At 38.7% G+C, this 27,680-nt stretch overlaps 5 protein-coding genes across 13 annotated transcripts; 3 read left to right on the forward strand and 2 right to left on the reverse strand.

Annotated features, from left to right (window-relative positions):
- Positions 1–1,056: 1,056 nt before the first annotated feature.
- LOC103949190 (trafficking protein particle complex subunit 5) lies at positions 1,057–3,794 on the reverse strand. Its single transcript, XM_048584454.1, has 8 exons — positions 3,528–3,794; positions 3,089–3,177; positions 2,604–2,667; positions 2,115–2,192; positions 1,871–1,947; positions 1,701–1,767; positions 1,510–1,617; positions 1,057–1,415 (listed from the first exon to the last, which is right to left on the reverse strand). Exons 1-8 carry the CDS (start codon positions 3,597–3,599, stop codon positions 1,386–1,388), a joined length of 585 nt encoding a protein of 194 aa, XP_048440411.1. The 5' UTR covers positions 3,600–3,794; the 3' UTR covers positions 1,057–1,385.
- A 1,216-nt stretch (positions 3,795–5,010) lies between these two features.
- Positions 5,011–13,260, forward strand: LOC103949191 (FIP1[V]-like protein). The gene is given in 12 exon segments (XM_048584461.1): positions 5,011–5,735; positions 5,738–5,979; positions 7,333–7,589; positions 7,933–8,059; positions 8,138–8,206; positions 8,334–8,474; positions 8,703–8,804; positions 8,910–9,208; positions 9,596–9,758; positions 9,760–11,244; positions 11,963–12,016; positions 12,018–13,260. Coding segments are annotated over 12 exon segments (4,083 nt in total). The 5' UTR covers positions 5,011–5,131; the 3' UTR covers positions 12,558–13,260.
- Positions 13,261–15,567: 2,307 nt separating this feature from the next.
- LOC103949104 lies at positions 15,568–18,473 on the forward strand. Of its 6 annotated transcripts, none has more exons than XM_009360203.3 (8): positions 15,572–16,021; positions 16,673–16,756; positions 16,997–17,031; positions 17,137–17,248; positions 17,369–17,454; positions 17,749–17,859; positions 17,973–18,128; positions 18,247–18,473. In XM_009360203.3, coding segments are annotated over exons 1-7 (630 nt in total). In that variant the 5' UTR covers positions 15,572–15,820; the 3' UTR covers positions 17,974–18,128; positions 18,247–18,473. The 6 variants fall into 6 exon arrangements, with proteins under 6 accessions (XP_048440433.1, XP_048440436.1, XP_048440422.1 ...); XM_048584470.1 differs by adding an exon at positions 16,376–16,566 and having other exon boundaries at positions 15,880–16,021; positions 17,137–17,454; XM_048584476.1 differs by having other exon boundaries at positions 15,568–16,021; positions 17,397–17,859.
- A 2,370-nt stretch (positions 18,474–20,843) lies between these two features.
- On the forward strand, positions 20,844–22,777 carry LOC103949103 (ABC transporter I family member 1). Of its 4 annotated transcripts, none has more exons than XM_009360201.3 (3): positions 20,844–21,035; positions 21,222–21,422; positions 21,764–22,777. In XM_009360201.3, the coding sequence occupies exon 3, from the start codon at positions 21,927–21,929 to the stop codon at positions 22,611–22,613; it is 687 nt and encodes a 228-aa protein (XP_009358476.2). In that variant the 5' UTR covers positions 20,844–21,035; positions 21,222–21,422; positions 21,764–21,926; the 3' UTR covers positions 22,614–22,777. The 4 variants fall into 4 exon arrangements, with proteins under 4 accessions (XP_009358476.2, XP_009358477.2, XP_009358475.2 ...); XM_009360202.3 differs by having other exon boundaries at positions 21,781–22,777; XM_009360200.2 differs by having other exon boundaries at positions 21,222–21,315.
- Positions 22,778–23,069: 292 nt separating this feature from the next.
- Positions 23,070–27,634, reverse strand: LOC103949102 (glycerophosphodiester phosphodiesterase GDPDL7). The gene is given in 10 exon segments (XM_048565069.1): positions 23,070–24,436; positions 24,614–25,097; positions 25,208–25,350; positions 25,542–25,773; positions 25,775–25,824; positions 25,916–25,957; positions 26,045–26,546; positions 26,658–26,767; positions 26,849–27,145; positions 27,254–27,634. Coding segments are annotated over 10 exon segments (2,334 nt in total). The 5' UTR covers positions 27,384–27,634; the 3' UTR covers positions 23,070–24,092.
- Positions 27,635–27,680: the final 46 nt, after the last annotated feature.

Here is a 27,680-nt window from a genome sequence, read left to right on the forward strand (position 1 = left end):
GCACGGTTTTGTTTCAAATTCAAATGTGTGTTGTAAAAGCACCTTGCTTCCCCAAAAAAAAAACAAAAAAAAAAAAAAATTTAGAAAGTGCTTCTAAAAACAGAGCGTAGAAAATTGTGGATTGTCATAGAGGGAATGGTACCAAGTGCTTTTAAGTTTTTCTAGTGGAAAAAAAACGATTTTGACAAAAAAGAAACGCCTGTTGTAAAAGTTGTGGGAATGAATACTCACATGTTTTAGTCAAAGATGAAAAGTGAGGGAGGCTTAAGAATAGTAGCATTATTGTTGTTGTATGCTATTTTTTAAGATGCACTCATTTCACTTTTATAATTCTTCACGGATATAGCTCTATATAAGGAGCATTTCATGTATGATCAAAACACACAAAACAAAAAAGAAGTGAAAACAGTAATATCAATATCTCTTCCTTCCCTTATTTACCTGCAATCCTTTTGTGTTTTAGTTACGAAAATAAACAATGTGATACATTGCATCCGTTTTGCTTTTGTCACTAGCAAAGGTTATCTCTCAAACTTTTGCCTATTATAACAACGCCAAATATTTGATATTGTTCCATTTGAAGGAGAGCTCAATTCCAAAGTGCCTCCACTTGGATACGAATCTAAATCCTCTTTGTGAGGATCCCGGAAATCCTTGAATTATGTCTGTTCATCATACATTGTGTTGTCAGAAATCATTCTAAATTTTTTTATTTAAAAATGAACATAAATAGTTTCTAACGAAAACTGACCGTACGATATACAATTAACGAACATGATTCACGGATCTCCAAAATCCTCATAAAGAGGATCCAGAGAGGATCCTGTTGGCTTGGATACCGACGCAAAATACATGGTGAGAGTCCGGGGATCAGGTTTGGTGAAACCAGTGTTTGTTTCTCCTTGTCAATTAAGTAAATTTTCTCACATGAGAGGTTGTTCTAAACTACTCTAATCTATTAAAAAGATGAACAGAGTTCAAAATCACGGGAAAGAAGGTAGCCGCACTGATATAACCAACTGACGTAACCTAAATCTACAATTTGACAAAAAAATGTCTCAAAAAGTGTTTAGAAGGCCAAGGAAACCTATCATTCATTTGAGTTTCTATAAACAACATAATTTGTGGTAAATAACTGTTTTCTTCTCTCTACTTCTCTCCATGTTTAGATAAAATCACACTTACAACAGTACTACTTTCAAATCAGCATTGCGCCATATAGCTTACACAGTGAATTAAAGCAATTGAATTGCCACAAGTTCGACCGATCAGTTTACCGGTGAAAATCTCACTAGCTTGATAATCCATCTTGAAGTCTCAACTTTCTTCGTGGTATTACGGAGAACCACTAGGACAACAAAAATGAGATAATCTTGTCACGTACATCAACCTAACCTTGCTTCTCTTCTTAGTACCTTGGAGAGGGAAAAAGACAAGAAGATTAGAGTACGAAGACAAAATTAGAACATCAGATCTAACAAAGTGGAAAACAAAAGGATAATAAGTCACCTCTTCAGCAAACTTAATTAAAATGGTTGTTCGAGGCCGTTGCTGTCCCTCCACTGGTACAAAATGCGCTGTTACCACAGCTGGGAAACCAGCACCATCCAAAACTCCCTTCAGAGAAAAGGAAATGCCGTTCATACCTTATAAGCGGCAGGTATTTCAATTAACAAGCAACAAAGTACCATTGCACTTACCCTTACAATTCCAGCGACAAATGCTCCACAATTAAAGGTTCCCATGTCTTTTGGAATCGAAATAAATCTACAATCCAAAAATGGTGTATTAGCTGGGGATTAACCAAAACCTGCAGGTCCGGCTAACTGCAACAGCAAAGTAGAAATATCGTCATTGCATAAACTGTTACCTGTTCACAAGGAGCTCCTTCTCACTAATCATGTACTCATCTTCATGTTCAGTGCCTTTCTCAAGGGAGTCAGCTACCTAATTTTCGGGTACCATAAGGCAGTTAGCGTAGTTCCTAACTTTAAGTACATTGTGTTGTATTTCAGCCATTAAACTCCATGAACATGGAAAAGATAAAAGAAGGCTAAGCCATTAAACTCCATGAACATGGAAAAGATAAAAGAAGGCTAAGCAAAAGCACTCACCTTTCCAAATAACACCTTCCACACTGTGCTATGCACAAAAGACAGGATACCTAGCAACCGTGTCTCCCTCCTGTTTCCCTGTACCACCAAAGAACCATCAATATAACATTAAGCATCCATGCCAGAAATAGATCCAAATCCACAAACGCATATAATTTGTTATGAATTTGGACCATTAGGGTTCTAGGCTCCAAAACATCAGGATAACAATGCTATATCCAAACTCCGAATGATCAGCACAGAGCACCAATAAAAATTCATAATTTCTTCTCCTGCCTAGGGATTAGTTTATAACCACAACTGAAAACATTTGTTGCGTAATTTGAGCTTGCAGTATGTAGAAGAATCCAATTCCATCATATGCATCCAATATGTACACAGACCAAAACCACATATTTCTCACTTAGTGCCAAATGAAGTAACGGTATCTTATTATCGTGATTACAAAAATTATAGTAATGGATATTTCTGCTCAACGAGAAGTCATACCTTATCCCTATGGCAAAGAAGCTCCAGAACTCGAGCCCCAACAGCATATCCTGCATCCTCCAGCCTGCTCCAGTTTACATAAAATATTACTGAATTTCGGTTTCTAACATTCACGTATTAGAATTTCAATAGAAGTCACTGTAGAGCTGAAAGGGACAAAATTGTCTTTGCCAATAGAAATTGTGACTCTCACCGCCTCAAGACCCTTTTTTTCATTCTAATTCTTCTTCCAAACCATCTCTGTGATTTTGCTAGATTGCAGAAGAAACTGGCAATATTAAGTAAACCAAGCGATTCTGGACCATAACATTTTGTCATCACTTACCGCCTAGAGTTGCACACCCAGCTAATCTAAGTGAGCTCACAAGTTCATTTTCGGATAACATTTTCCTTATGAACCTAACAGAACCCTAATAGTAACCAAATTTGAAATGTGCATGATGAGCACATAACAATATATCGAATACACTGGTAATTCAAATCACCTTCGTTCTAACTCGGCAATGTTGTCAACCTGCGTCTGATTGTACTGAACGAGCTCCGAAAACAAGAACGCAAACGCACTCAAACTAACCTGAAAAAAACATCAAATGCTAAAATCAACAAAACTCAAAAAATCCAAAGTAAGTGAATAACCTGAACCAAATTGCCCAGATCACAAGTCACGTAGAATTCGACAAACCAAAAGACCCATGTGCTCAGAACTCGGATTTGAGGTCGGCTTGAGCATAATTGCAGCATAACACTTGGAAACTAATGTAATTTAAAGACTTTACTTACGATTTTGATTAATTTTTCCCCAAATCACAGTAGTAACATACATAGATCCAATAAAATGCAGCCATTTGTCGAAGATTAAGGTAATCTGATCAAGCTTAGCATAAACTAGAGAGAGAGAGAGAGAGAGAGAGAGAGAGAAGGGACCTCCTGTTTGCCCTTGCTGAGGGGCTTGTCGAGGACATTGGAGTATTGCTTGATCTTCCCTACTCCAATCATGCTTCCCCGACTCTTCTTTTTTTTTTTTTTTTTTCCTCCGGATTTGAAGAAATTCGAAGAAGCAGAGTTGGTGGTGTTTGCGGATCGGATTTTCGGAAGCACAACTTGTACACAACTCTCCCTTCCTCTGTGTATTCGATCGACTCGCTGCTTTTCAGTGCCGGTCTGGACCGGCAGCTTCCACGCTCTCCTCCTTATTTTTTATTTTTGAAAAATTATATGATAAATGTTCAAACAATTAACATTAAACTAGTCAGTGTAACAAGAGAGAAAAAAAGTATTTTGCACTTTGGCTTCTGAGATTTAAAGTTATTGAATTTGTCAATTATCAATCATTTTAGTCATTTTGTAAAAAATAATTGTTAAATAAGAAAAAATAGCAAAAATACCCTCGATTTTTGTCAAATAAATTTGGCTCATTGTTATTTCTTATTTAAAAGAGCTTTTGACGTAAGGATCAAAATAATCGACGGCGTTTGATTTAGAGATGTACAAAGTGAAAAAAAGAAAGAAAAGAATCGATTTAACTAGTCATCCTTACTTGATTTGATTCTTGTTTTTCAAGTACTGAATTACAAATGTTCAAATGAAGAACCATATTGAAAACATTAGGAACTACAAAATCAGAACAACCTCAATTTTATTGTTTAGATGTAAAATTCATCGACTTATGTCATCGTATGAAAATTTGCAAGAAAAGGGGAAGGGGTTGGACTTGGTTGTAACCCACCCAGCACACCACCAGAAAACTTTCAAACCAACCCAAAAAAGTGCCCAACAACAAAAGTACACAACACTTCTCAAAAGTTTGTTCAACCCAAACCAACCCAAAATTGCCACAACACAACACATATCTATTAGTTAACCCACCAATAACAGAAAGACATCCCAATTGGCAGCCCATATCTCATAGACTCATACTACACAGTCAGTCCCTTGATTTAAAAGAGAAAAGAAAATTCTCAGAAAAAAATTATTAAAAATTAATTTCAACACATTTTTTATTTTTCTTCTGCCGTGTCTTGATTGTTATCATCATTTTTTTTTTAAGAAAGTAATTTAAAAGAGGACAATATGGGTTTGTTATTTTTTTCAAGAAAGTAACTTATAGGGGGAAATCAAATCTTCAAACATTTTAAGAAATAATAATTTCTAATTTTTTTAATTTAATAAGTGAAACTAAAATCGAAAAACAAAAATAAACATGAATGTGCATAACAAAATAATAACGTACAAAAACCGTTTCTCCTTTTTATTAACAAATTATCAAATTAAGAGATTGTGCGAAGCTCTTTTAATTAAAGCTCTTGAAAATAAATAATAAATACCCTTTGAGAATTAGAATTTTTGGAATCCAAAACAAATTGGAAAAAAAAAAAAGGAAGGTAAAACACATAAAAAGCAATGCTTTGAGTTTGAACACATTGGCCATTGCTTCACTCCTTTGGCTCTTTGCAGACCTCAAAACCCTCTCCTCCCTCTCGTTCTCTCTCTAAAACACACTTTCTCTCTCTAAAGCTTCCTCCTCTCCGATGGAAGACGACGACGAATTCGGAGATCTCTACACAGACGTTCTTCGACCCTTTGAATCGTCCCAACCATCATCATCATCTGCGCCGCAGCCCCACCGATCCTCCGCCGCACCCCAATCTTTCCACCGTCCGATCGATGTCAACGTCCCCGACGAAGAGGACGAGATCCTTTTCGCAGCTCCTCACTCTAATCCCTCTGTTTCTCACCCGTCCAATTCCCAAACCCTAGCTCCCGCCGCCTCTGTTCCCACCAATTCGGCTAGAGATGCCGCTCCGGCTGGCGGGTCTAGGGTTTTGGAGGCTAAAGATGTCGAATTGCCGAAAGTCAATTCCGTGGATTTGAATATTGGTGGTAAAGATTTGGATTTGATGGACAAGGATGTGAATTTCGACATCGAGGAGGCTAACAATGGAGCTGATGCTATGGGTTTGGACCCGGTGATTCCCGGGCTATCAGATACCTTTACGGTCACTGGTGCTGCGGTGAATATCGGCAACCCAGAAGGTTCAAGAAGAGATGGTGAGAGAGGCGAAGATGATTGGGACAGCGACGATAGCGACGACGATTTGCAGATAGTGTTGAATGATAACAACCACGGGCCTATGGCTATGGAGAGAGGTGGAATGGGGAAGATGAAGATGACGATGACGGGCTCGTTATTGTGGCTGATGGTGAACCGAACCAGCCAATGGACGACCAAGAGTGGGGTGAAGAGAGCACGCAGACAGTGGAAGGCGAGAGGAAGGAGATGGGTGAAGCCGGGAAGACTGGTGCCGGCAGCGTGGTTGTGCCCCCAAAAGTTGGGTATAGCAGTCATGGGTATCATCCATTTCATTCTCAGTTTAAGGTTAGTTTAGTTTTGATAATATGTTGATTAAAGTAGTGAACTTTATGTATTTGGGGTCTTTGTAAAGTCCCCTTTCTATGATGAGAGATTATAATTGTAACTTATGCTTTGTAACGATTTGTACAATGTGAATATATTGTTGATAATCCATTGAAGTGAAAATTTATAATTTGAATGTGTTTTCAGAATTCTGGTATTTACCTCGATAGACGATACTTGAAAACTTGAGGAAGTCACTGTAGTTTAGTGTAACTACTCAGGACAGAATCAAATCTGTTCATTTTCTCGGATAGTCTTTATCAAAACATTTGAGTTTTAATTAGCTGGGTTTTACCGTCATGATTAATTAGCTGGATATTAACTTCTCAATAGGCTTAGCTGTGGGGGACAACTGCAGTGATACCCTCCTTTATAAATTTTAATTTTTCTTAGAAAAATTATTGAGGACTAAGCATGCTATTTACATTTACTCTTTTCGAGAAATATTGCTCCAATAGCCAATTCGTTGATCAACGCTTTTTGTCTAACAAACCTTTGCAACTCCAGTCCTCAGATTTCTTCACCATCATCAACCCTTGATTATCACGTGCGGCCGCTTTAATGCTGATATGTAGAATTTAGGTTCCACGTGCTGGATTCTGTAGCGTTGCCTAGCTGAGGCACATTAACTACAGCGTGGCCTGTGGCACAATAATTACAAAGCTTAGCGATTAAGGAGTTACAATGATAGTTAACTGTGGAGACATATCATTAACGGATTTCTGAATTTTCTTATGAAAATTTACTTCAAAATTTTTGCAATTGATGAGATTTGTTTATACCCCAAGAACGTTAGACGTAGTATGTCCTCATTGCTCTCTAATGTCTGCCCTTTTCAATCTTGCTGTAGTAAACGGTGCAGTTATTAAGCTATGTTTCACGTTATATATATATATATATATATTCTATTAACGAGTTCATAGTGAAACCTTCCCATATACAAAAGCACCTACTGCTTGAAACTCTGGTTGCTAGCAGTCTTGTACGCTGTGCATGTTGTTCCCACCACTTACAGTGAATAAGATCTTTCTAGAGTTGTTCTTTGAATGTATTACCTAGTGAAGAAGAATTTCCGTGCTTCTTTTATTCTAGATTAGGGAATTTTCCAATCGTTAACATGGAGAAGCATGATTGCTACTCATTCCTATAATGTAGGTTTTGTGATAGCACTTGACTTCCTCTTTTCTTATAGACGACCATAACTCATTTTGTGATTTTGTATCTCATCTTCAACATAAGGAACAGTTTTCATGCTAGTAGTTTGTTAACGGTAATGCTCTATTTCTTACCTAAATATGGTTTCTTGTTATGCAGTACGTAAGACCTGGTGCTGTGCCAATGCCTGGGCCAACTACTTCTGGCCCTGGAGGAGTCCCAGGTCAAGTTCGTCCACTTTTAAACATGGGTCCTGTACCTGGCCGAGGTAGAGGTGACTGGAGACCAACAGGAATGAGGGATGGCACTCCTCTGCAGAAGAACTTTCATTCAGGCTTTGGTACGCCTGGCTGGGGCAACAATACGGGAGGTCGTGGTTTCGGTGGTGGACTGGAGTTCACACTTCCTTCACACAAGTAATCTTCATCATTTTAGTTATCAATACAGTTGGCTTCATTTTTGTAGTTCTATGATAGTGCCATACTGTCATGTTTTGTTCTCCTTTTGTTTTGGGTTGGAAACATTTAGGGTTAGATATGTTAAAAGCATGCTGAAGTGAATACAATATTTTTGTTTTGGACCTCTTTGATTTCTTCATTATTTATGTGTTACTAGAGTGCAATGGGCGATGCAGTTTGTCTGTGTATGCTCTATGCCTCCTGTCTGCGTTCTATTATTTTGAGTGTCATGTGTTAGTGTAACCATTTGGTAAGTTGGTTTTGTTCAGTATTGTTTTCTGGAACTGCTTATGTGTTGCAGGACCATATTTGATGTCGACATTGATGGTTTTGAGGAAAAACCTTGGAAATATCCTGGTGTTGATACATCGGACTTTTTCAACTTTGGCTTAAATGAAGATAGCTGGAAAGATTATTGCAAACAGCTGGTAACAATAAACTCTAAAGCATTTTGTCTATTGTATGAGAGGGAAGGCTATAAGTGCCCCTATATTTTAAATTTGCAGGAACTGCTTCGCTTGGAGTCCACCATGCAAAGCAAAATTCGTGTTTACGAAAGTGGACGAACAGAACAGGTAATAAAGTGATTATGTACCTCTAGAAAATCCATTGGATTTTTCAGTTTTTAAATATTTATTCTTAGCAACCTTGTATAGGTAAAATTAAAAGAGTAAAGTTTACCTGTTACTGTCATCATCACAGGAGTATGATCCAGATCTGCCCCCAGAGCTTGCAGCGGCAACTGGTATTCACGAACTTCCTCCTGAAAATGCAAACCCTGGGAAGTCAGATGTTGTCCAAAGTGATTTAGTAAAAGGAACTGCTCGTCTGCGTCCTCCTATTGTATGTATAGCTGGTTTCATGAGGTCTTTTATTTTATTTTATTCTACTATAAAATGATGTCTTGCCTTTTATTTCATGCTGTTCATCCTCTTGATCTGTGCATGTTGTACAAGCTCCATAATAATGCTAGCTCTTGTTGACCTGATAGAGGATATGCTAGTTTCCAAACTCATTAGCTAAATAAAGTCAAATAAAAAAAAGTTAGTGATCAAATCAACTTCTTGCCAGCCAACTGGAAGAGCAATTCAGGTGGAAGGTGGTTTTGGTGAGCGTCTCCCCTCGATTGATACCCGACCACCTCGGGTTCGTGATTCAGATGCGATCATTGAGGTACTATTTGAAGCCGTCATTTACTTTGCTGATCCTATTGTTGGAAGTTTTTATCGTATTTTTGGATGTGCAATATAAGTTAACTTCTTGATATTCTGTAAACAGATTGTCTTGCAGGACTCTTTAGATGATGCTTCCTCTGCAGGAAATGGTATCCCAGACGGAGCTGAAAATGATCACCCAAGAGAGGGTTTTGGTAGAGGTGAAGGACACCTTGCACAGGTTGAGAGTGAGTACTTTGATGGTTTGCCCCAGGCTTATAACGATAGAAAGAGGGAGTTGGTAGGAAGAAAAATGCCTTTCCACGATGACATACCAGAAGAAAAAGGAAACCTGCCCTTCCCTCCTGATGTTCCAGTCCCATATACTGGTTCTGGGGGTGAGACGCCTAGTTATCAGGAAAGGTAATAAGATAACTTTTTGTTTGTTGTGTTGAAAATTATCACCCATATAGACTTCTAGAATAGGATTATTTAAAAAAAAAAATGACCTTGCAACATACTGATATGATATTCTGGGTCGGATAATACCAATTATGCCGCCAACTATAAGAGCACCAATCCCCTTTTTGTTGTGGTCACAAAAATAAAAACTGTTTAAAATCAATAGGATGTTCTCTCCGTTTGTAGTCAAATCTGGGAACCAGATAACAATGTATTCATGGAAGTACATGAACGCGTCACTTCATATTATAAGCTTTTATGGTGTTGAGCCATACAAAATTGATTTTTTTACAGCTTTGGAGTCCAAACTTCATGAATGCCTTTTTAACTCTCTCCTTATGAATACAGGAAAACACAACTAAGAGCACGTGATGGATCTCCTCATGTGGCTCCTAGTCAAAATACAAGAGACAAGAATTACCTTGAAAATCAGAAGGAAGAATCAATTGAAAGTGTGGATGGTAAACGCAGTCCAGGGACATCATCACCTGTCACAAATAGGGCTGCACGCTGAGTCAAGTGCTGAGTATAGAGATAGTGACCAGGATGAGCCTGTGCTGGCTGATGGAAGCTCTGAAATGGGAAAGGAGGAAACGGCTACGGTTGCTGAAAATGATGCCCTGCAAGATGAGCCTCCGAAGCATAAAAAATTAGTTTCAAGAGTCGAACATTCTGCTGACGAAGAGCTTGATGATGGAGAGGACTTGAAGGCTGCAAGAAGTAGTGACAACAGCAAAGCAAGATCAGGAAGCAGCAGGGATTATCAGAAGTGGAGGGATGGGGTCGAAGAGGAAGTCATTCAAGGACGTTCAATGCATATGGGGGGCATCAAGAGGCATCTTGATGAGAATGAACAGGGGTTCCAGAGGAAAAACCGTGATGGTAGACAGGAACCAGATAGAAGTCACGTGGTAGTAAAAGGGAGGGAAGGCTCTTACCCTTATAGGGACTGGGATCCTAGCTCTGCACATCAGTTGCAATTGAAAAATGATGGCCTTCATAGGCGAAAGGAGAGGGAGAATCTTGATGGAGCATGGCAACAGAGAGAAGATGATCCTTATAGCAGAAGGATCAGGCCTGAAGAAACAAGGAAGAGAGAACATGGTGATGAAATGGGATCCAGGCACAGGAGTAAGGGTCGAGAAAGTGACAGGAGTGACAAAGATGAACATCTGCAGTCAAGAAAACAGTTGGACAATGGCAGCTATAGGGCTTATCATGATAAGGATGTTGGTTCACGACTCAGGGAAAGAGAGGGTAGTTTGAAGGGCAGGTATGAACACGTGGAAGATTACCATGGCAAGAGAAGGAAAGATGAGGAATATATAAAGAGAGACCATATAGATAAAGAAGATTTTTTGCATGGCCACAGAGATAATACCACTCGCCGAAAGCGTGAAAGGGATGAAATTCTGGATCCACGTAAGAGAGACGAGCAGCAGAGAGTTAGAGAAAATGTTGATGATCTGCACTCTGTTAGGCACAAAGATGACAGCTGGTCGCAAAGGGAGAGAGGTGACAGGCAAAGAGAGAGGGAGGAGTGGCCTAGGGTCAAACAATCCCATGAGGAAAATATACCCAAGCGCGAAAGAGATGAAGGACGAGTTGCTATAAGGGGTGGCCGTGGTGCAGAAGATAAAGCATGGGTTGGCCATACTAGGGCAAAGGAGGAGAACAAAGGCTCTGATAAGGAGCACCAATATAAAGAGACTGTGCGGCACAGTGAACCATCTAAAAGGAGAGATAGGGTTGAGGAAGAAAGCTCGCATCATAAGGGACGTGACGATGTTCATGGACGTGGAAATCAAATAACTAATGATCAGAAAAGATCTGGAAAGGAGAGATCAAGTACTCGTAATGAGCGTGCTGACAGCCAAAAGGTCCATGACAGAAAACATAAAGAAAGTTCAAGGAAGACTAAAGAATCTGTGATTGCTAATAACAGCATCACTTCCAAGAGACGTCAAGAAGATCAAAGTGGTCAGAATAAGGAGATGGTATGTTCTTGACATCAGTTCTCTTGTTTTGTTTTTCCCTCTTAATTCTTGTATTGTTTTTTTTTTCCCCTTGAAAAATAATGTATATAGGGTGCAATGCAAGCTTGATTTTGGAGTTCTTGTCAAATCCCAATTCTTTTTCTTTGTCATACCAATTAAATTCCAATATTAAATAGATTTTATATTCTGAGCATTTACAAACTTGACTTTCACTGGTTTGGTCCTGTTCTCCTTCATGTTTCACATCTGGATTGTGGGTTCAGCTTTCCATTTCCTCTTTTACTTACAAGAGCTAAAATCAGAAGATTGTATTCATATCTTCTCCTACTTAGTGGCTGCTTTCACACGAATAACGGGTATTTGGATGGTCAGCAATGATCGCATATTTAATGATTTGGTACACTTTGTTGAGACCAGTAGTAATGTTTTAGCTGCGTTTGAGTTTCTATGCTAACTTTCCCTGTTCAAATGAGGTTTGTGCTTCAACCAGTGTAGGGTCGTAGTCGTATGGAGGGGTTTGGCTTGTCCGCATCATGTGGCATACTGCAGTTGGATAAAGCACTAACAAGTAGAGCAGCATTTATATTTCTTGATGACAAATTACCTCCTAATCATGGAATTTTCATGCAGAATTCTTGTTATTCATAGTCAGTTTTTATCCTTTGTACATGACCCTAGTTGATTAATGTAGAATGTTTCCTCTCTTTTGCCCCTCTAGGGCTTGAAAGGCACCCATGTGCAAGGAACCGGTGAGGAAATCCCACAGCAGCGTCCACTCTTCCAAAAGGCATAAAGAAGATGCGTCCTCTGATGATGAACAACAGGATTCCAAAAAAGGGCGCTCCAAATTAGAACGCTGGACAAGCCATAAGGAGAGGGATTTCGGTATCAGCAATAAATCATCATTGAAGCTCAAAGAGCTTGATAGGATCAACAACAGAGGATCCTCAGATAACAGTAGAGTTCCAGAGGAATCTTCCAAGCCAGTTGAGGCTGTTGATAATCAACAATCAATGGCCGAGGAGAAGGATGCCAGTGATCAGGATATCAAGGACTCAGACACAAAACCACTCGATGCTGATGCAAAACCATTGGAGGAGCGACACCTGGACACAGTCGAGAAGTTGAAGAAAAGAAGTGAGCGTTTCAAGCTTCCGATGCCAAGTGAAAAAGAACCAGTGGCAATAAAAAAGGTGGAGAATGATGTGCCACCTTCCACCAATAGCGAGACTCAAACTCAGACTCAGACTCCTGTGGAGTCGGAGATCAAACCAGAACGGCCAGCTAGGAAAAGAAGGTGGATCAGTAACTGAATCTGCAAATACGGAACTTAAGGTTAGCTGGCTGAATCACTGTCGTTTGGGAGAAGTTACGCTTGGCCTAATTATTAAATTCAAACATCCCGGCGGTGCAATCATTGAACTTGTTTTTGCAATCGTAGAAGCCTGTGTACCTCTGCTCTGCAGCAATTATCATCTTGTAACCATGCTGCCGCAGCATACTTACAATGCGTTTGTTTGTACATACTGTTGATTGTAACATTGAACTGGCCACTGATGGTGGCACAGGATTGCTTTAGCAACTATTTCTAATTTTGATGCTCAGGTTTTTATGTGGCATGCTCCGAGGGTCATCTACCGGACCTGGCAAATGCTGTGTACGGGATATGTGAAGAATCCAACTGCCATCGGAAGCACGCCTCACAGGTTGAGCTTCACAGATGAATATAACGAGATTGAAGAACCGATGCGAAGAGGCGGATTTCCATTGGTTGGAGATGTTAGAACTTACTATCTGTATACTGTAACTTGATTAGCATATCTTGATCGAAGTTTTTCACCCTTTTACGCCTTTCTTTTAGCTTTAAAGATAAGAAAAATGGTGGTGAGATCGATAGTACACACAACATTTGAAGCCTATTTGTATTTTTGGAACAGGTGAGTTTAAGAAACATCGGATTACTAGAAAGTTAATGTAACAACACACAAATTGAATAGTTATCTGTTTTGTTAGTTATTCCACAAATCTCTTCTTTTACGTTTGTGTGACCATCTGATATCAACAATTTCCATCTTCTCCAACTAATATAACATCCCCACAAGTGGGTTGTAGCTCAAGTGAATAAAAGCATGTGTGTCTACGTTTAGATCTGATGTTTAATTTGTATTTCTCCAATATCTTTGTAAGCTACTGGAATGATTCATATAGTTGCGTCTTAAGAATTTGTCGACACTCGAAGTTTTATTATGATTGTATTTCAAACTAATATTGGAGAAGAGGCAACGTTGTTTCTTGGCACTCCCCTTCCTTCTTATGCCAACATAATTAGAAAAAAAGAAAAAAATAAAAAAGGATATGGGGCTTGACTTGAAAACAAACAACTTTCCTTGAAAACAAACAACTTTCCGGGCATTGCGTTTCAAATTACACCAAAGTATTTTTTATCAACTTCAAAAAAACAAAAAAGGTAAATTCTTTTATATGAGTGATGATCTAATCTAATAAAAATTAGAGTGAAATTCGAAGATATTCCATTGAACGTAACTAAAATTCGGATATCTATATATAAAGCTAATGAAAAGGTGAATGGTTACTTTGGTGTCATCAAGTTTCAATAAAAATATTCAAACAAAAATACCTCCAATACAAAGAACTTCAAAGCATTCTAAAATAATGCATACTTTTGTTTGTTTGTTTTTTTAATTAGTACATCACAATAAGCTAGCAATAATACGATTCAATTTCTCTATTTTTAAACACATTCAAAATATCTTAAGAGTCGTATAATGTTGGTTATAAAAAATATTATTCGCATGCAGATAATAATGTGATTAAATTAGTTGTCAAATGATTGTTTTTTTTTTTTTTAACAAACGATATTATCTACACTAAGGGGAGGGAGTGGGCTTAGCCTCATGATGGGCTAGCAATAATGTGATTCAATCAGTTGTTTATTAAATATTATTTTCTCTATTTTAAACACGTTCAAACATCTTAAGAGGTGTGTAATGCTGGTTAAAAAAAAAAGTCGTTCGCATGCAAATAATAATGTAATTAAATTAGTTGTCAAATGATTGTTTTGTTTTTTTTTTTTTAACAAACGATATTATCTTCACTAAGGATGAGAGAGTGGGTAGCCTCACAATGGGCTAGCAATAATGTGATTTAATCAGTTGTTTATTAAATATTATTTTCTCTATTTTTAAACACGTTCAAAACATCTTAAAAGATGTGTAATGCAGGTTATAAAATAGTTCTTTCACATGCGAATAATAATGTGATTAAATTACATTAAATTATTAGTCAAATGATTGTTTTTTTTTTTTTTTTTAACAAATGATATTATCTACATTAAGGGAGAGGGGTGGGCTAAGCCTCACAATAGGATAGTAATAATGTAATTCAATCGGTTGTTTATTAAATATTATTTTATTTTTAAACACGTTCAAAACATCTTAAGAGGCGTGTAATGCTGGTTATAAAAAAAGGTATTTCGCACACAAATAATAATGTGATTAAATTAATTGTCAAATGATTTTTTTTTTTAACAAACAATATTATCTCCACTAAGGGGATGTGCTTAGCCTCACAATAGGCAATTAATAATATGATTCAATCAATTTTTTATTAAATATTATTTTCTCTATTCTTAATGTTAATTCTATAAAGACCGATTTTATTACGTGAATTCAGCTGCTTTAATTGGTTTATGAGGAGTTTTTTCTAGCATGATCTAAGATTATTCATTTACTTCAAATATTTGACTTTTTTTTTTTTTGTCAATTTACTCATATAAATACATTTAAAACGTTTAAATCGTGCTAGCACATCGTGATTCAAAAAATATCTTTTTCGTGCGCGTGAAGGCTTGCATGAAAGGTATTTAAAAGGGAATTGTTATTAACACTCCAAAAATGTCATTCTACACTCCAAACTTTCTATATTAAGAAAAAAATACAAAAATGTAGAATGAAATTTTTGAAATGCTAATAATACTTCCTATTTAAAAATATAAAACATTTGGCCAGGAACAAAAAAAAAAACATCATGAAAGCCTATATACATGACGTTATGATTTGATGGCCACTTAATGGGCCCACCAAAGCATGATCCAAACGTACCGATTGGAAATTCGAACGCTTGAGGACTATGAAAGGTAATAATTAATATCAGACGTGGTCAATAATAGAGATTATGCTTCTCACCCACTCTCTTTCCATCTCCTTCCATCCTTTTCTTTTACATCTTTATTTTATCTTTATTTTTTATAAAAATATTAATATAAAATATTAACATCATTTAACCATAACCGTTATGTCGCTTTTAATCCGAATTCTAAGCGTGCGTTCACTCATACGACAGAATCCTTCTCCCAGTAATTGGACTACCGATCGACAAACTTAAACAGTAACATGTGCGCTGCTGCAGTCAGCACACTCGTCAAACAATATTGTACCTCACCAATAACACGCGGAGTACGAGTATCCTACGCTCTGGACCACCGTGCCATTCAGATCTGCAAGTACAGCTTTCAGCGAGATTTTGGGCGTCTCTCGCTCCTCTCTCTCTTTAACCAATGGGGAAAAAACCCAGTTGGGTTCCTACAGTGGTAACGCAGGTGTGTCTCTGCTTTTGTCTCTACCTTGCTTTTCAGCTGGGTCAGCCTTGGAGCTCTGTCCGCCATGGCAGAAGTGAGACGAGGCCGCTGGATATTTACTTCATCAGCGTCGGGGGAGGATTCCGGCCTCCCACCCGACAGACCCATCTTCTCAAACAGGTCACTTTCTTTGCTTACTGGAATTTCAATGCTCCTTATTGGGAAACGCGCATAAATAGAACTTTTTACAAATCGCAAATAAAATTTGAACTTTTTCGATAAAGGGGCAGTAAAGCGTGTTTTATTAACGTCCTCTTCAGTGGAAAAAGTGTTATTTTCATTACAAATTTGTAGAAAGTTGTATCTATGTATTCGATTTCGTTCTTGTTAGAAAATATGAGGATATTCATTGGCTTCAAGTTTTGATGTATGTGAAATTCAAAACTGTGTTTGTTGAGCAACCAAAAGTAGCAGAATGTTTAATCTGTTTCTGTGGGAGTAAATCCTATGTCGTTTTTTTTGTTTGGTTTACAGTAAATACTATGTTCTTGTTTGCTGAGGAATCTTGTATTCACCCTTGCCTTTGGTCTAATGCCGTCTGTAAAATGCGAGAAGCACATCTACTTGTTCGTGTGTAGGCAGTGGCTTACCGGTTCTAATTTTTCATTTGCTATGTACCAATGGAGTCCAAGAATTTAAGGCTGTCGGTAGAAATGTGTTGTCGGGTTTGATTCTTAGTATTAACCTTTGGTTTTGTGTTTCTTTAAGTGAAAGGAATAGGGGACTGACAGTATTTACGTTGTTTAATTGTGCTTCTTCCTGTTGGTGAAGATGGAGAAGGTGGCCAAGAAGTACAAGGCAGAGTTTGTGGTGGACATTAGCAATCTTGGGGAAGATGATCCGCTCATGCAGAATGTAAGGTTGTTCTTCTCTTCGCAAACTTTTGTGCTGCAAAGCCTTTTTCGGAATTATTGAAGCATGAAACTGGTTGCGTGAAAGAAAGATATCGTAGGAATCATGATATAACAGGTCTAATCGTGAAGTATATCTTTGTACTTTACACGAATAGATAAAGTTGATAGATTAAGGCTAGGAACATGTTCCTTTCTAAGGCTTCAACTGTTGGTAACAATGCTGGATATATTCACTTTACAGGGTACCCGGCATTTCTCATCACTGAAGGTTCCCTGGTACACCGTCCTCCATGCAATATTTTACATAATGCTGTAATTTTTTTTTAATTTTTTATCTCAGATTCAGCTGTGCTGTTTGCACCGTTGATTTTGCACTTGCAGGTACACCACCCGAGTTTCAGAAGGAAAAGGCAGAGGTTACTTCCAAAAGATGATTAAGTTACCTTGCGAGAAGACCTTGGATGTCATTGTGGTGGATACTGGATTATTACTGGTATGTTCTAATTTGTTTTTCGGTTTAATCTATCCAATCATGTTTCATTTTAGCTTTCAATGTGTTTGTCTGTCTAATAACTCACTACATCCTTTGATTTTGAATTTTTTTAACGTGAAGAATTTGACTGTGGGTTCATTAAATGAAGTTGGAAACACTCAGTTACATTGGCTGAGAAGGACACTGGAGACAACCGGTAGTAACTGGTAAAATTAATTATTGTATGGCCCTGCAGTTTGTGATTAACCTCTTCTGTTCTTCACTTTCTGTTCTTACGTGCTAGTGATATTTCAGAAACACAACGAAGCTTGAAGAAATTGCGAATGTTCATGAGTCATATTGTTTCTGTTTAGAAGTTACTGTAGTATTGGCAATGAAACTCTGACACTAATTTTCCTTTCTGATGCTTACATGAACTGGAATTGCTGCAGTATCTCAGATATGGCACCATCAAATGGTAACTAATATTCCAGTCGCTAACTGGCTGTATTTTCATATAGGCGCATAGTCGTTGGATTTCATCCGCTGGCTACTTGTGAAGATGTTGAGGAAAGAATGGAAGCAAAGCAAGTTTTCGATTCTCTACGAAGTACTTTACAAAATTTGAAGTGGTATGAACAAAGAGTTCTATGTATTCACTAATACCATGTTTCTGCACCAGTTCCAAGTAAAATGCAAAATCCGTCTTCTAAGTCCTCACCCGTACACGTTTTATATTCTACAGAATGCATACCTAAGTGGGCAGGGTTGCGCTAGCAGCACCGGATTAAGTAGTCTGAGCAACATCAGGAACCCAGGCAAAATGGCAGCACCCTCTGCCCGATTGTGCAGGAAATTGAAAGACGGGTTTCTTCTCCACAGAGTCAGCTCATTAGAGATTGTGAGCATTCATTTCTTTAGCTGTTTCATTACAAAGCTTTATTTGATAAAATTTGCAGTCCTTGGCAATTTGTCCATCGAGTTCAACATGTTCATTCTTCCGTTGTTTCGGGTTGCAGGAAACCTACATTGTTACATCAGCTGGAGAAGTTGTACATAAATCTGTACTCCATCAGAGAGGAAAGGAGATCATGTAAATTGTAACATTCTTTTTGCAGAGACTTCATATTTTTTTGACAATTTGATTACATCATTCACTTTTGCTTTCACTTCTTTTCAATGCTTAATGTAAAACCAAAAGGCAAAATTTTTGAGTTCCACCCAAGAAAAGGGAAACTTTTTGCAATGTGCTTTGAACTTAGTATCTTATTTCGACTTGCTTCTCGACTTTTAATTTGGTTATGAGCCCAAGTCTTTAACAACGTGTCAATTTGGCATTTACAGTTAGATTTATCAATTTTCCATCCAAATTGAACGTTTTTTTTTCCCTCTATTCAAGTGTGGCCGAGGGCGCAAAAGATGATCAACTTGACAGTAGGGAGCAAATTGAAACGTTTTAGAAAACTAGGAAGGGTTGTAGGTAAACTGAAAACTTGAGGGGTATTATTTTTTTGTCCGTTCAAGTGGGAAAAACCGAAAGAAAATGCGAGTAACTTGACAATAGGGGGCAAATTGGCACATTTAAGAAAATAGGGAGGCTTATAACTAAATTGGAAGTAGATGGAGGAAATTGAAAGAAGCTCAGAAGTTGGGGCCTTGAGGGGTATTGGGCTGTTGTTATGAAATGACGCAAACACCCTCCAATACAGTCCAACATATGAGGGCAAAAAGGGAAAACAAAAAACCTAGAGGCAGTATAAATATGTAGGTAGCCCTCAAAATTAGGGCTTCATTCACACTCCGATTAAAGAATGAGGCTCCGCTCCCTCTGGACCTTTTAGAGCCTGTGATTTCTCCCCCGCCACCATCACCACCTTCACTACTACTACTACTACTCTCTCTCTCTCTCTCTCTCTCTCTCTCTCTCTCTTTATCTATCTTTTCTCCTTCTTTTTCTTGTGGGTTTTTATGCTTTGAGGCTGTGACGATGACGTTGTTTCGGAGTGTGAAGTCGGTGCATGGTGAAAGGTGACGGCTTTCGTGGCGGGGCAACCCGGAATGGCCTGTGAAATGACGGTTTTGTCCTCTTCACAGGCAACCGTGTTTTGGTTGCAGCCACGGCAGCTGCCTCCCTTTCCCCTGCCGCCTGACCAATATTAACCAATCCGAGCCTCCGCATTATCTTCTCTGAACTTGTTTCTGTCGTCTTTTGTTTTTTCAGTGAAATTTTTGTAAAGGTCGCATTTTTTTTTCTTCACCCATTTGCTATTACGCAGATTAATGGAAACCCAGTTGTAAAAAATTGGAAATTACAGGTTAATTTTGATTTGCGGACGAGAAAATAATTTATATTTTACCTGAGTTTTGGGTTCTCAGATTATATGTATGAAGAAGAATCAATAGTTCAATAGTTGTGAGCTGAGCCCTAGCATTTTTCTTACTAAAATTAATGGGAAATTGATGACCTTGACTAATATTACAACGATCTAGTTTCTGATACAAAACTTCAATTTCTGATACGTAACGTATAAGACTCGAAACAGGCCACACTAGTACAAGTCACACAATTCATACCCGGATTTTTTTCTTAAGGATTCCGCAATTGTGTTTGTTCATCGTAACTTCTCTGATCAGAAATCATTTAAAATTTAAAATTCAAATATAAATAATACTTAATAAAAACTGATCGTATAATGTACAATAAACAAACATAATTGTTGGATCCTAGAAAAATAATCCAACGAGAATCTTTTCTATTTATACGTCATTAGACATGCCACATCATTTATATGTCATAAGACTCGAACACGCTAAATTTACACCACACTATTGATACTTTCAGGACACGAAATATGCCACATTATCCATTGCAATAGCATGACGATTTTGAATGATGAGGAAGAATTATGAGTTAGCATGAAAGATGAAAACCACTTAAGCTGAAAATAACTTGTTAATAAGCGTTTAAAAACAAAAAATTTATTGTCAATTTTACGAGTGTAGTCAAATTAGAAAATTTTGATGGATTTGAAAATACCGTGTTAAATAACATAAATTTTTTCTATGAATTTGAGAGTAGTTGATATAAATAATAAGGCTAAACTATCAATTTGCTCCTTGAACTATTACTTAATTTTCAATTTGCTCCATGAACTTTTTAATTGAAAAATTAAGGACTTAAACCTTTTTTTTTTTTTTGCCGATTTCCCCCTACCGTTAGTTTTAATAGATTTCATCCAAATTAACGTTAACTTTTATCACGTGCACACCACATGACTCTCTTTTGTGGACAAAAGCGTTACTTCGCAAGAGCTTCAGACACAAAAATTATAGAATCAGACATATTTGCATAGGTTTATATTTTAGAAATCTAAATTTTTCAATTATTTAAAAAAATGAAGTGACTGAACTACCCTCGCATTTTGTGCATATGCTTTCATTTAACAGAAATTTAGATGGAATGAATGAAAAATTAACAACATGAGTAAATCAACCAAAAATAGTTTAAGTTCTTAATTTTTCAATTAAAAAATTCAAAGGAGAAATCAAAAGTTATGTGATAGTTGAGGTAAAAATCAACAGTTTACTGTAAATACTAATGGCATCAAGAATCCCACACTCCCACTCCCCTGTGATTTCTTTTCACGCCGAACCATTAAAGATGAACAGTCCATAAACTCAGACAGAATAGGAACAATCCCACGCCGCCGCACCACACAGAGGAAAACAATCCCACGTCTCCGAAATTGGCACCTACCTCCGCCGCCAAACCCGCTCAAACAAGGACTTCACCGTCAAATCGATCCGGGTAAGCAATTTTTCGTGTTTTTTCGTGTTCGAATCATTTATATAATTCTATGATTGAATTGGAATTGTGGGTTCTTGTTAAATGTGGATTTTTGTGTTTGAATATGTTCATTCCGTCGGGGTAGTGATTTCAGTTGACCATTGGGGTTTTGCTGGTTTTGTAATATGTATATGCTTGGATTCGCAGAAAGCTGCTAGTGCTTTGTCGCCTTTGGAACAGGCTTCTTCTGCTGAAGCTTCCAAGAAGTTGGAGCCCCTGAGAGAAGCTATTGTGCATAGGGGTAAGGATGTCAGGCTTCTAATGGCCATCTATGTCACTCAACTGTTTCAGGCTTCTAGGCCTCTTGTGCATAGCTTCACCATGTTTGATTTCACTGTGTACTCGATGGTATGCGAATTGCACTTTGTTTTTTATGGTTCCGCGTATTATTTGGATGCTATCTGAACTCTGGGGATTAATACTAATTTGTTATGAACAAATGGTTATTTTCTTATCATTTGATAAGAATAGGAGGAAAATAAGCTTACTTGTTGATTTATGTTCTGTGACATACGAAATCAAATCATTCATCAAACTTATGCTATAGATTATTTGATCTTTTTTCCTTTTTCGGTTATAATCCAATACGGAAGAACAAACCTTGAGCTTGGAGATGAATCATGTTTCTTTTTGTTTTATAGTTGATTCAAATGCTCATTTTGATTTTTTCCTCAAACTTTCGGTAACAGGAATTTTCTGATGACAGTTACCAGCTACTTCCTGCATTGTCTACTAGTTGGAACTTGGTTTGGCCGACGGGATTTTGAACATCGACCAAAATAATACACACTTCAGAAGGCCTCTGCGTAGTTCCAGATTGGTTGTAATTTTTCTATTTCATACACCCCATTGATGTCTCTCAGAAAGCCTCCGCTTCCCCGTCTCCTTCTCAACAATGTCTCCTGCATGAGGAATGCCCAACAAATCTTGAGACACGTAAATGCCTCGGTCCACGATGGTGGAGCACTTGTGCTGATGGGCACTAATGGCTCGGGCAAGACTACCTTCCTGCGTATGTTAGCAGGATTTTCTCGTCCTTCTGCTGGTCAGGTCCTGTGGAACGGGCACGACATCACTGACTCAGGAGTTTTCCACCAGTACAAGCTTCAACTTAACTGGCTCTCCCTTAAAGATGCGGTGAAAGAGAAGTTCACAGTTCTCGACAATGTTCAGTGGTTTGAAGTTCTCGAAGGCAAGGAAGGGAATTCACTGCCGGCTTTGGAGCTAATGGGGCTCGGGAGACTGGCAAAGGAGAAAGCGAGAATGCTGTCAATGGGACAGCGGAAAAGGCTGCAGCTTGCGAGGCTGCTGGCAATTGACAGGCCAATTTGGTTGCTTGACGAGCCTTCGGTTGCACTGGACACTGAGGGGACAAGGCTGCTCGAGTATATCATCGGAGAGCATAGGAAGAAAGGCGGGATAGTGATTGTGGCAACACATCTGCCAATTGACATTGAAGATGCGACGTATTTGAGGCTGCCTCCAAGGTTCCCGAGGAGGATGACTCTAGTAGATATGCTTGATCGTTCGGATTTTTGAATTTATACCTATTCTTTGTCATTGCAAAGAATGCAAGTATGCAACTATTTTTACATGTTTCTTTTGTAACGCATGCTGTGAATGTTTGATTTGCTTAACAACGTTTCCAAACGGTATTTTATATGTCATAATACAAATAAAGGAAATGATAAATTTTTCGTACCTCTCCGCATATATTATGACACGTAAAGTAACTGCTTGAATACTGGAAACTTGAAAAAATTTCTCAAAAATTGAGGATATTACATGAATTGAAAGTTTAGGGGGATTGAATTCAAATTGAGAAGCCCAAAGAGAGTGAATCAAGTTCCAAAATTCAGAAATGGTATGTTCATTGACATTCCCGTAATGCCCCCCATCTTTTCAGGATATAACCATCGAGTCCTATAATGTTCCCATGATGAGATTGACCAAAATATCCTCACTCAGTACGGAGCAAATACAAACAAGGGGCTGTGGCGCGGCGTCTAGGGTTTTAAGGTTCATTAGTTTTACGAATGAGGCTCTGTTGTCAGAGAGGCCGTCCCGGGTGTCCGTGAGGGTTGTTGCCGCCCTCTCTGAATGGCGGCGGAGCCGATGATGTCACACACCCGACCTTATGTTACTCGCACCCAAACAACCCTCTCTGCTCATCCTGCTCCTCCTCCTTCATCCTCAACATAATCATTATCATCAAATTCCCTGCTTCTGATTCTGTCTGTCTCTCTCTCTCTCTCTCTCTCTCTCTCTCTCAAAAACGAGGCGGTGATGATACTTTTAGCGACTGTAAAACCAGGCGGCGGGAATGCGGAACAGGGTGCCTTGGCGGGGCGACTCGGTTTCTCTGGCGGTGGAAATGACTATATGTACTTTCATCCCGCCGGCAGCTGCCGTATTCGCAGCCATGGAACGCTGCATTTCCTTCCCTCTTTTTGTCTGAACAAAGGCGAATCTGAGCCTCGTCCTCTCCCTTTCTTAAATTTCATAACTTTTTTTTGCTGCTGAATTTCCATATTTTGTTGAATAATAAATATTTCGTTTTGAAATATCCGAACTTTCGGTTTTTTGCAGGTGAAGTTCGAATCTCCTACTTTTGAAAATTTGCATTATAAAAAAAACAGTCATCGAACTTCTAAAGGATAAAAATTTTGACATTTACTTGATATGAACTTGCGAATGGTACGAACGTACCTTCAAATTAAATACGATGATCTTGATAAGTGATAAAATAGTGAGACGAAGTCTGATTAGTATCGATCGAACCGGTTCAATAGGTTAGTCTTTTTTGAGATTTTTCAATTGAAACCGGTTCGATTTGATTGATGATTAGTGGGAAAGAATATGAATGAAAATGTAGCATGAACAAAATAAAATGAAGAATCATATCAATTAACTAGTCAGAAATTAATCCGTCTAATTTTCCAATATTTACTATACTATATGAGATGATGTTATGCATGTTACAGACTCGCGTAATATTAGATTAGTTCTTAGAAGCACTTAATTTGCCAGCAAAAGCACCATCATAGCAACTAGAGAAGCACACCAACTGGCCCCGTTTGCAAAAGCACTCGACTTTTCATCAGAAGTTGAAGGAGCAGGTGGAGATTTGGAGCCTGAATCAGATTTCCCCGAGTTGGAGCTGGGGCCGGAGCTGGAGTCCTTCTTCTTCACCACTTCCGGGAGTGGTGGGTCAACCACCTGCGAGGTTTGAAGCGCCGGGCTTGGGGCTTGTGCCGGAGACATTGCCTCAGGGGCGATCAGGCTCGACAGTGAACCTGGTTCAACGGGCAAGATTGCGTATGGGATGTTGGCCTTGGGGTCCATATCAGTGCATGGGGATCCTGCAAATTCATGTCGAATGTCGTCAGCGGTTTTTGTAATTCGGTTTGTTTAGCGTACATTAACGTATATGGAGTTCGACCACCTTCAAACGACTCATCAGATACGTCATGATGTTATTTTCAGGTGTTCGTCTTCAATAGGTTAAAATTCTGCTGTACAAATAGTAGTCTACTTACTCATATACTTGCTGGCAGTTCCGGGGAAATCGGTGACAATGCCATCAACTTGGAACCCTTGAGCGTATGAAGCAATCTCCGTGATGGGGTCCGAGAAATAATCAAACATGAGACTGACAAACTCGTTCTTCATCCAGTGGGCATACACGGAGATGTTTGCAGCCTTCATTTCGTCGACAACGTTGGTCGTGCCAGAAATGAAGTAATCAGTGATCTTGACGATCGAATCCTTGGTGACGATTACTGCATCTGCGTACTTCTTGATCTCCGCTACAGATTCCTTGGGCGCATCGCTTATCTTCTCCTTGATGTTGAACACTCGTTTGTAGTTATTCGCGTCTTTAAACTTGGACAGCACGGAAGTGTCATCCGATTTGATCAACACTTGCTGAGTGGATTGCTTGTCGAGTGTGGCATTGCTCAAGGCAGAGGATACAGCTCCCACAATGTCTAGGCCTGCCTTTGATGCTAGGTATGCAGCATTCTGAGAATATATTCGCGTGTTGTCAGTTTTCGCGCACAAACAAATAAATGTAAGAAGAGTTTGAGAATCAAAAGTTGAAAACAAATGACATTTCTGGAATTAAACTTTACCTCAATGTTGATCAAAATTCCAGTAACTGCATTTTTCTTTGCAAACTCCAGGAATTCTTTGAGGGTCACCAGTTTGCCCGCATCCTTGTTAGCGGGGTTTCTGACAATTTTTTCCTTGGTTCCGTAGGGGCTCTGTATTTGTGCTGAAATAAATAGCCAAGTTGAAAACCCATTAGTACACTAGAGTGTCTCGTCACTAAATTCGTTTGGATTCTTCAACGTTATTTGACCGTTAAATTTAAGTAATGTAGGACACACTAGAGGTTTCGTAATTTCACAAGCTTACTATTTACTAGCAAGTAGCAATAACAAATTTTGGATTATAGAGGCTTACGTTTCAAGCTCTGAATATCGCTCCATGAGAGCTGGAAGGAGAAGACTCCAGCTTCTGCTTGAAGTTCGGGGATAGTATCACTATTGGTCATGAATTGGCTCAACGCGTTAGTGCCCGAGTTGAGGTCTATAGTGTCTAAGCAGAAAGCTACCCCATCGCTTGACATTTGAACCGAGCAATCAATTATGTCAGCCTCATCATCTACGGCCTGCTTGTAAGCAAGGTCTGTGCTAACCGGGATAGATTCCACTAGCTCCATTTCTAGTTATGATCAAAGGAAATCCTGCAAAATTCGAAAATTTTCTCAGGAACTTCCCTAACGACGACATCACACGATTCACAATACAACGCCATTTATGAATCTAATTAATTACCTTTCTTAGGCTTGGTACCGTTCTTGTCCTGCGTAAAGCACGCTGCAGCACGAAAGCATTGGCAGGTGAACTAGGTTATAAAATAAAACATTTGCTTGTAAAATTATGAATGTCTGATATGATATTCACCGATGGCTTCTGATGCTGTAGGAGGGAAATCTGTAAGCACACCATCAACTGAAAACTGAGAGTTATCGACAAACTGCAGGTACTCAGATGTGGGATCGAAACTGTAGTTATAAGGGAGGATAACGTCATTGGCAAAACCGGAAGCATGCACTTCTAGCCCTTCTTTGTGAGCATCATTCACAAGCGTCGTGGCAGCCTCCAAGTAATTGTTTTTGTTTACAGGCCATATGTATTCTTTCGGAACAAGGATTCCAGCTGCAACTGACTTGATCATTCCGAGCTGCTTCACCAGTGCGCTGTACTTTTCCTTGGTTGTCGGTTCTGTTTCTTCGGGGTAAAGGAACTGGAAGATGAGCTTTGTCTTCATTTTGTTCACCTTTCCACCAATGGCTTTCAAGAATCCGATCTCCGGAGATGAGATGTAAGGTATGGGTGCGAATTTGACTGCCTTCTCGACAAATGATACCATGCTGATCTTGTGCTGGTTGTAAAATGAATCGTACTGCACGCAACACAGAGAAAACATAACATCGAAAAAAATGATTAGTGACTAGCGGAGAACAAACATCAGCTCTACAAATTAACTCAATGACAGTACAGATCAGAGAGATACCGGCACGTTCAACCAGAATTTATTGGGTTTAGTTTCCAAAACATCTTCGACAGTAGCGATTGGCATCATACCATCGAACTGACTTGGTCGCGAATAAATGTTTTGAGTCACTGCAAAAGGAATTGAAGACATAAATGTGAATGTGACCGTTTAATTGCAAGCGTTCATGATTAGGTTAATTTGAGACTTACGCGACACGTTGGCTAACAACTCATCCGCTGTGAAATCCAACGCAAACCAGCCGCGAATATCCTTCCCGTTCACATTGTAAGTTTTCTGGCCGTTAGGGAAGAACGTTGATATAGTTGTTGTATTATCAAGCAGAATGTTCGACAGGCATATTCCGACATTGTCTTTCGATAACTGAAGATTGCAGAAGAAGGCGGAGCCTGGCAAGCTAAGAGTCTTTGCCAAATCGTTCGCGGGGATGCTAGCTTCCGGGAACAGCCCTGAAAGCCCACCACGCGCTATAACAAGAGGCTGTTGACCTGCAAATGTTTAGAAACAATTTTGTTCTGTTAACATAAATTATGAACTTAGTTTCTTGAGATGGTGAATTTCTTAGGTCCAAATCGTAGCCGAAAAGTAGTTATTACCGGTTAAAGTCTGCCATTTTTTCGAGGGAGGCCCCTGAGCCTGAGGTGCTGCTTTCTGTCCTGCATTTGAAGGTTTTGCTGCTAAAGACGACTGGATCAACAAGGAAATGAAAAGCAAACACCTTATCATCTCTTCTGCCCTGTCGCGATTTAAACAAATGTATCGATAACATGTTAGCACTTTTTCACATCTGAATTAACGTGTTACAAAACGTTCACATTTTTCATAATTAAATTTCATTTAATTGGACAAAAACACTATTTGGTTCACAATTATCTACAAAATCATAGATCTACATCTAAAAAACATGAAAACCCGTCTTTTGACTTAATATCATCAAACAAACGATCAATCCAAACATTAACAACATCAGAAAAAAAAAAAAATAGAACTTACTTGTGGAGAGCAAACACTCCCCGTAAAGTT

Source organism: the organism of the source record quoted next, unplaced genomic scaffold, assembly GCF_019419815.1.
Source record: "Pyrus x bretschneideri cultivar Hongxiangsu unplaced genomic scaffold, Pyrus_bretschneideri_v1 Contig1, whole genome shotgun sequence".
Classification (NCBI taxonomy): Eukaryota; Viridiplantae; Streptophyta; class Magnoliopsida; order Rosales; family Rosaceae; genus Pyrus; species Pyrus x bretschneideri.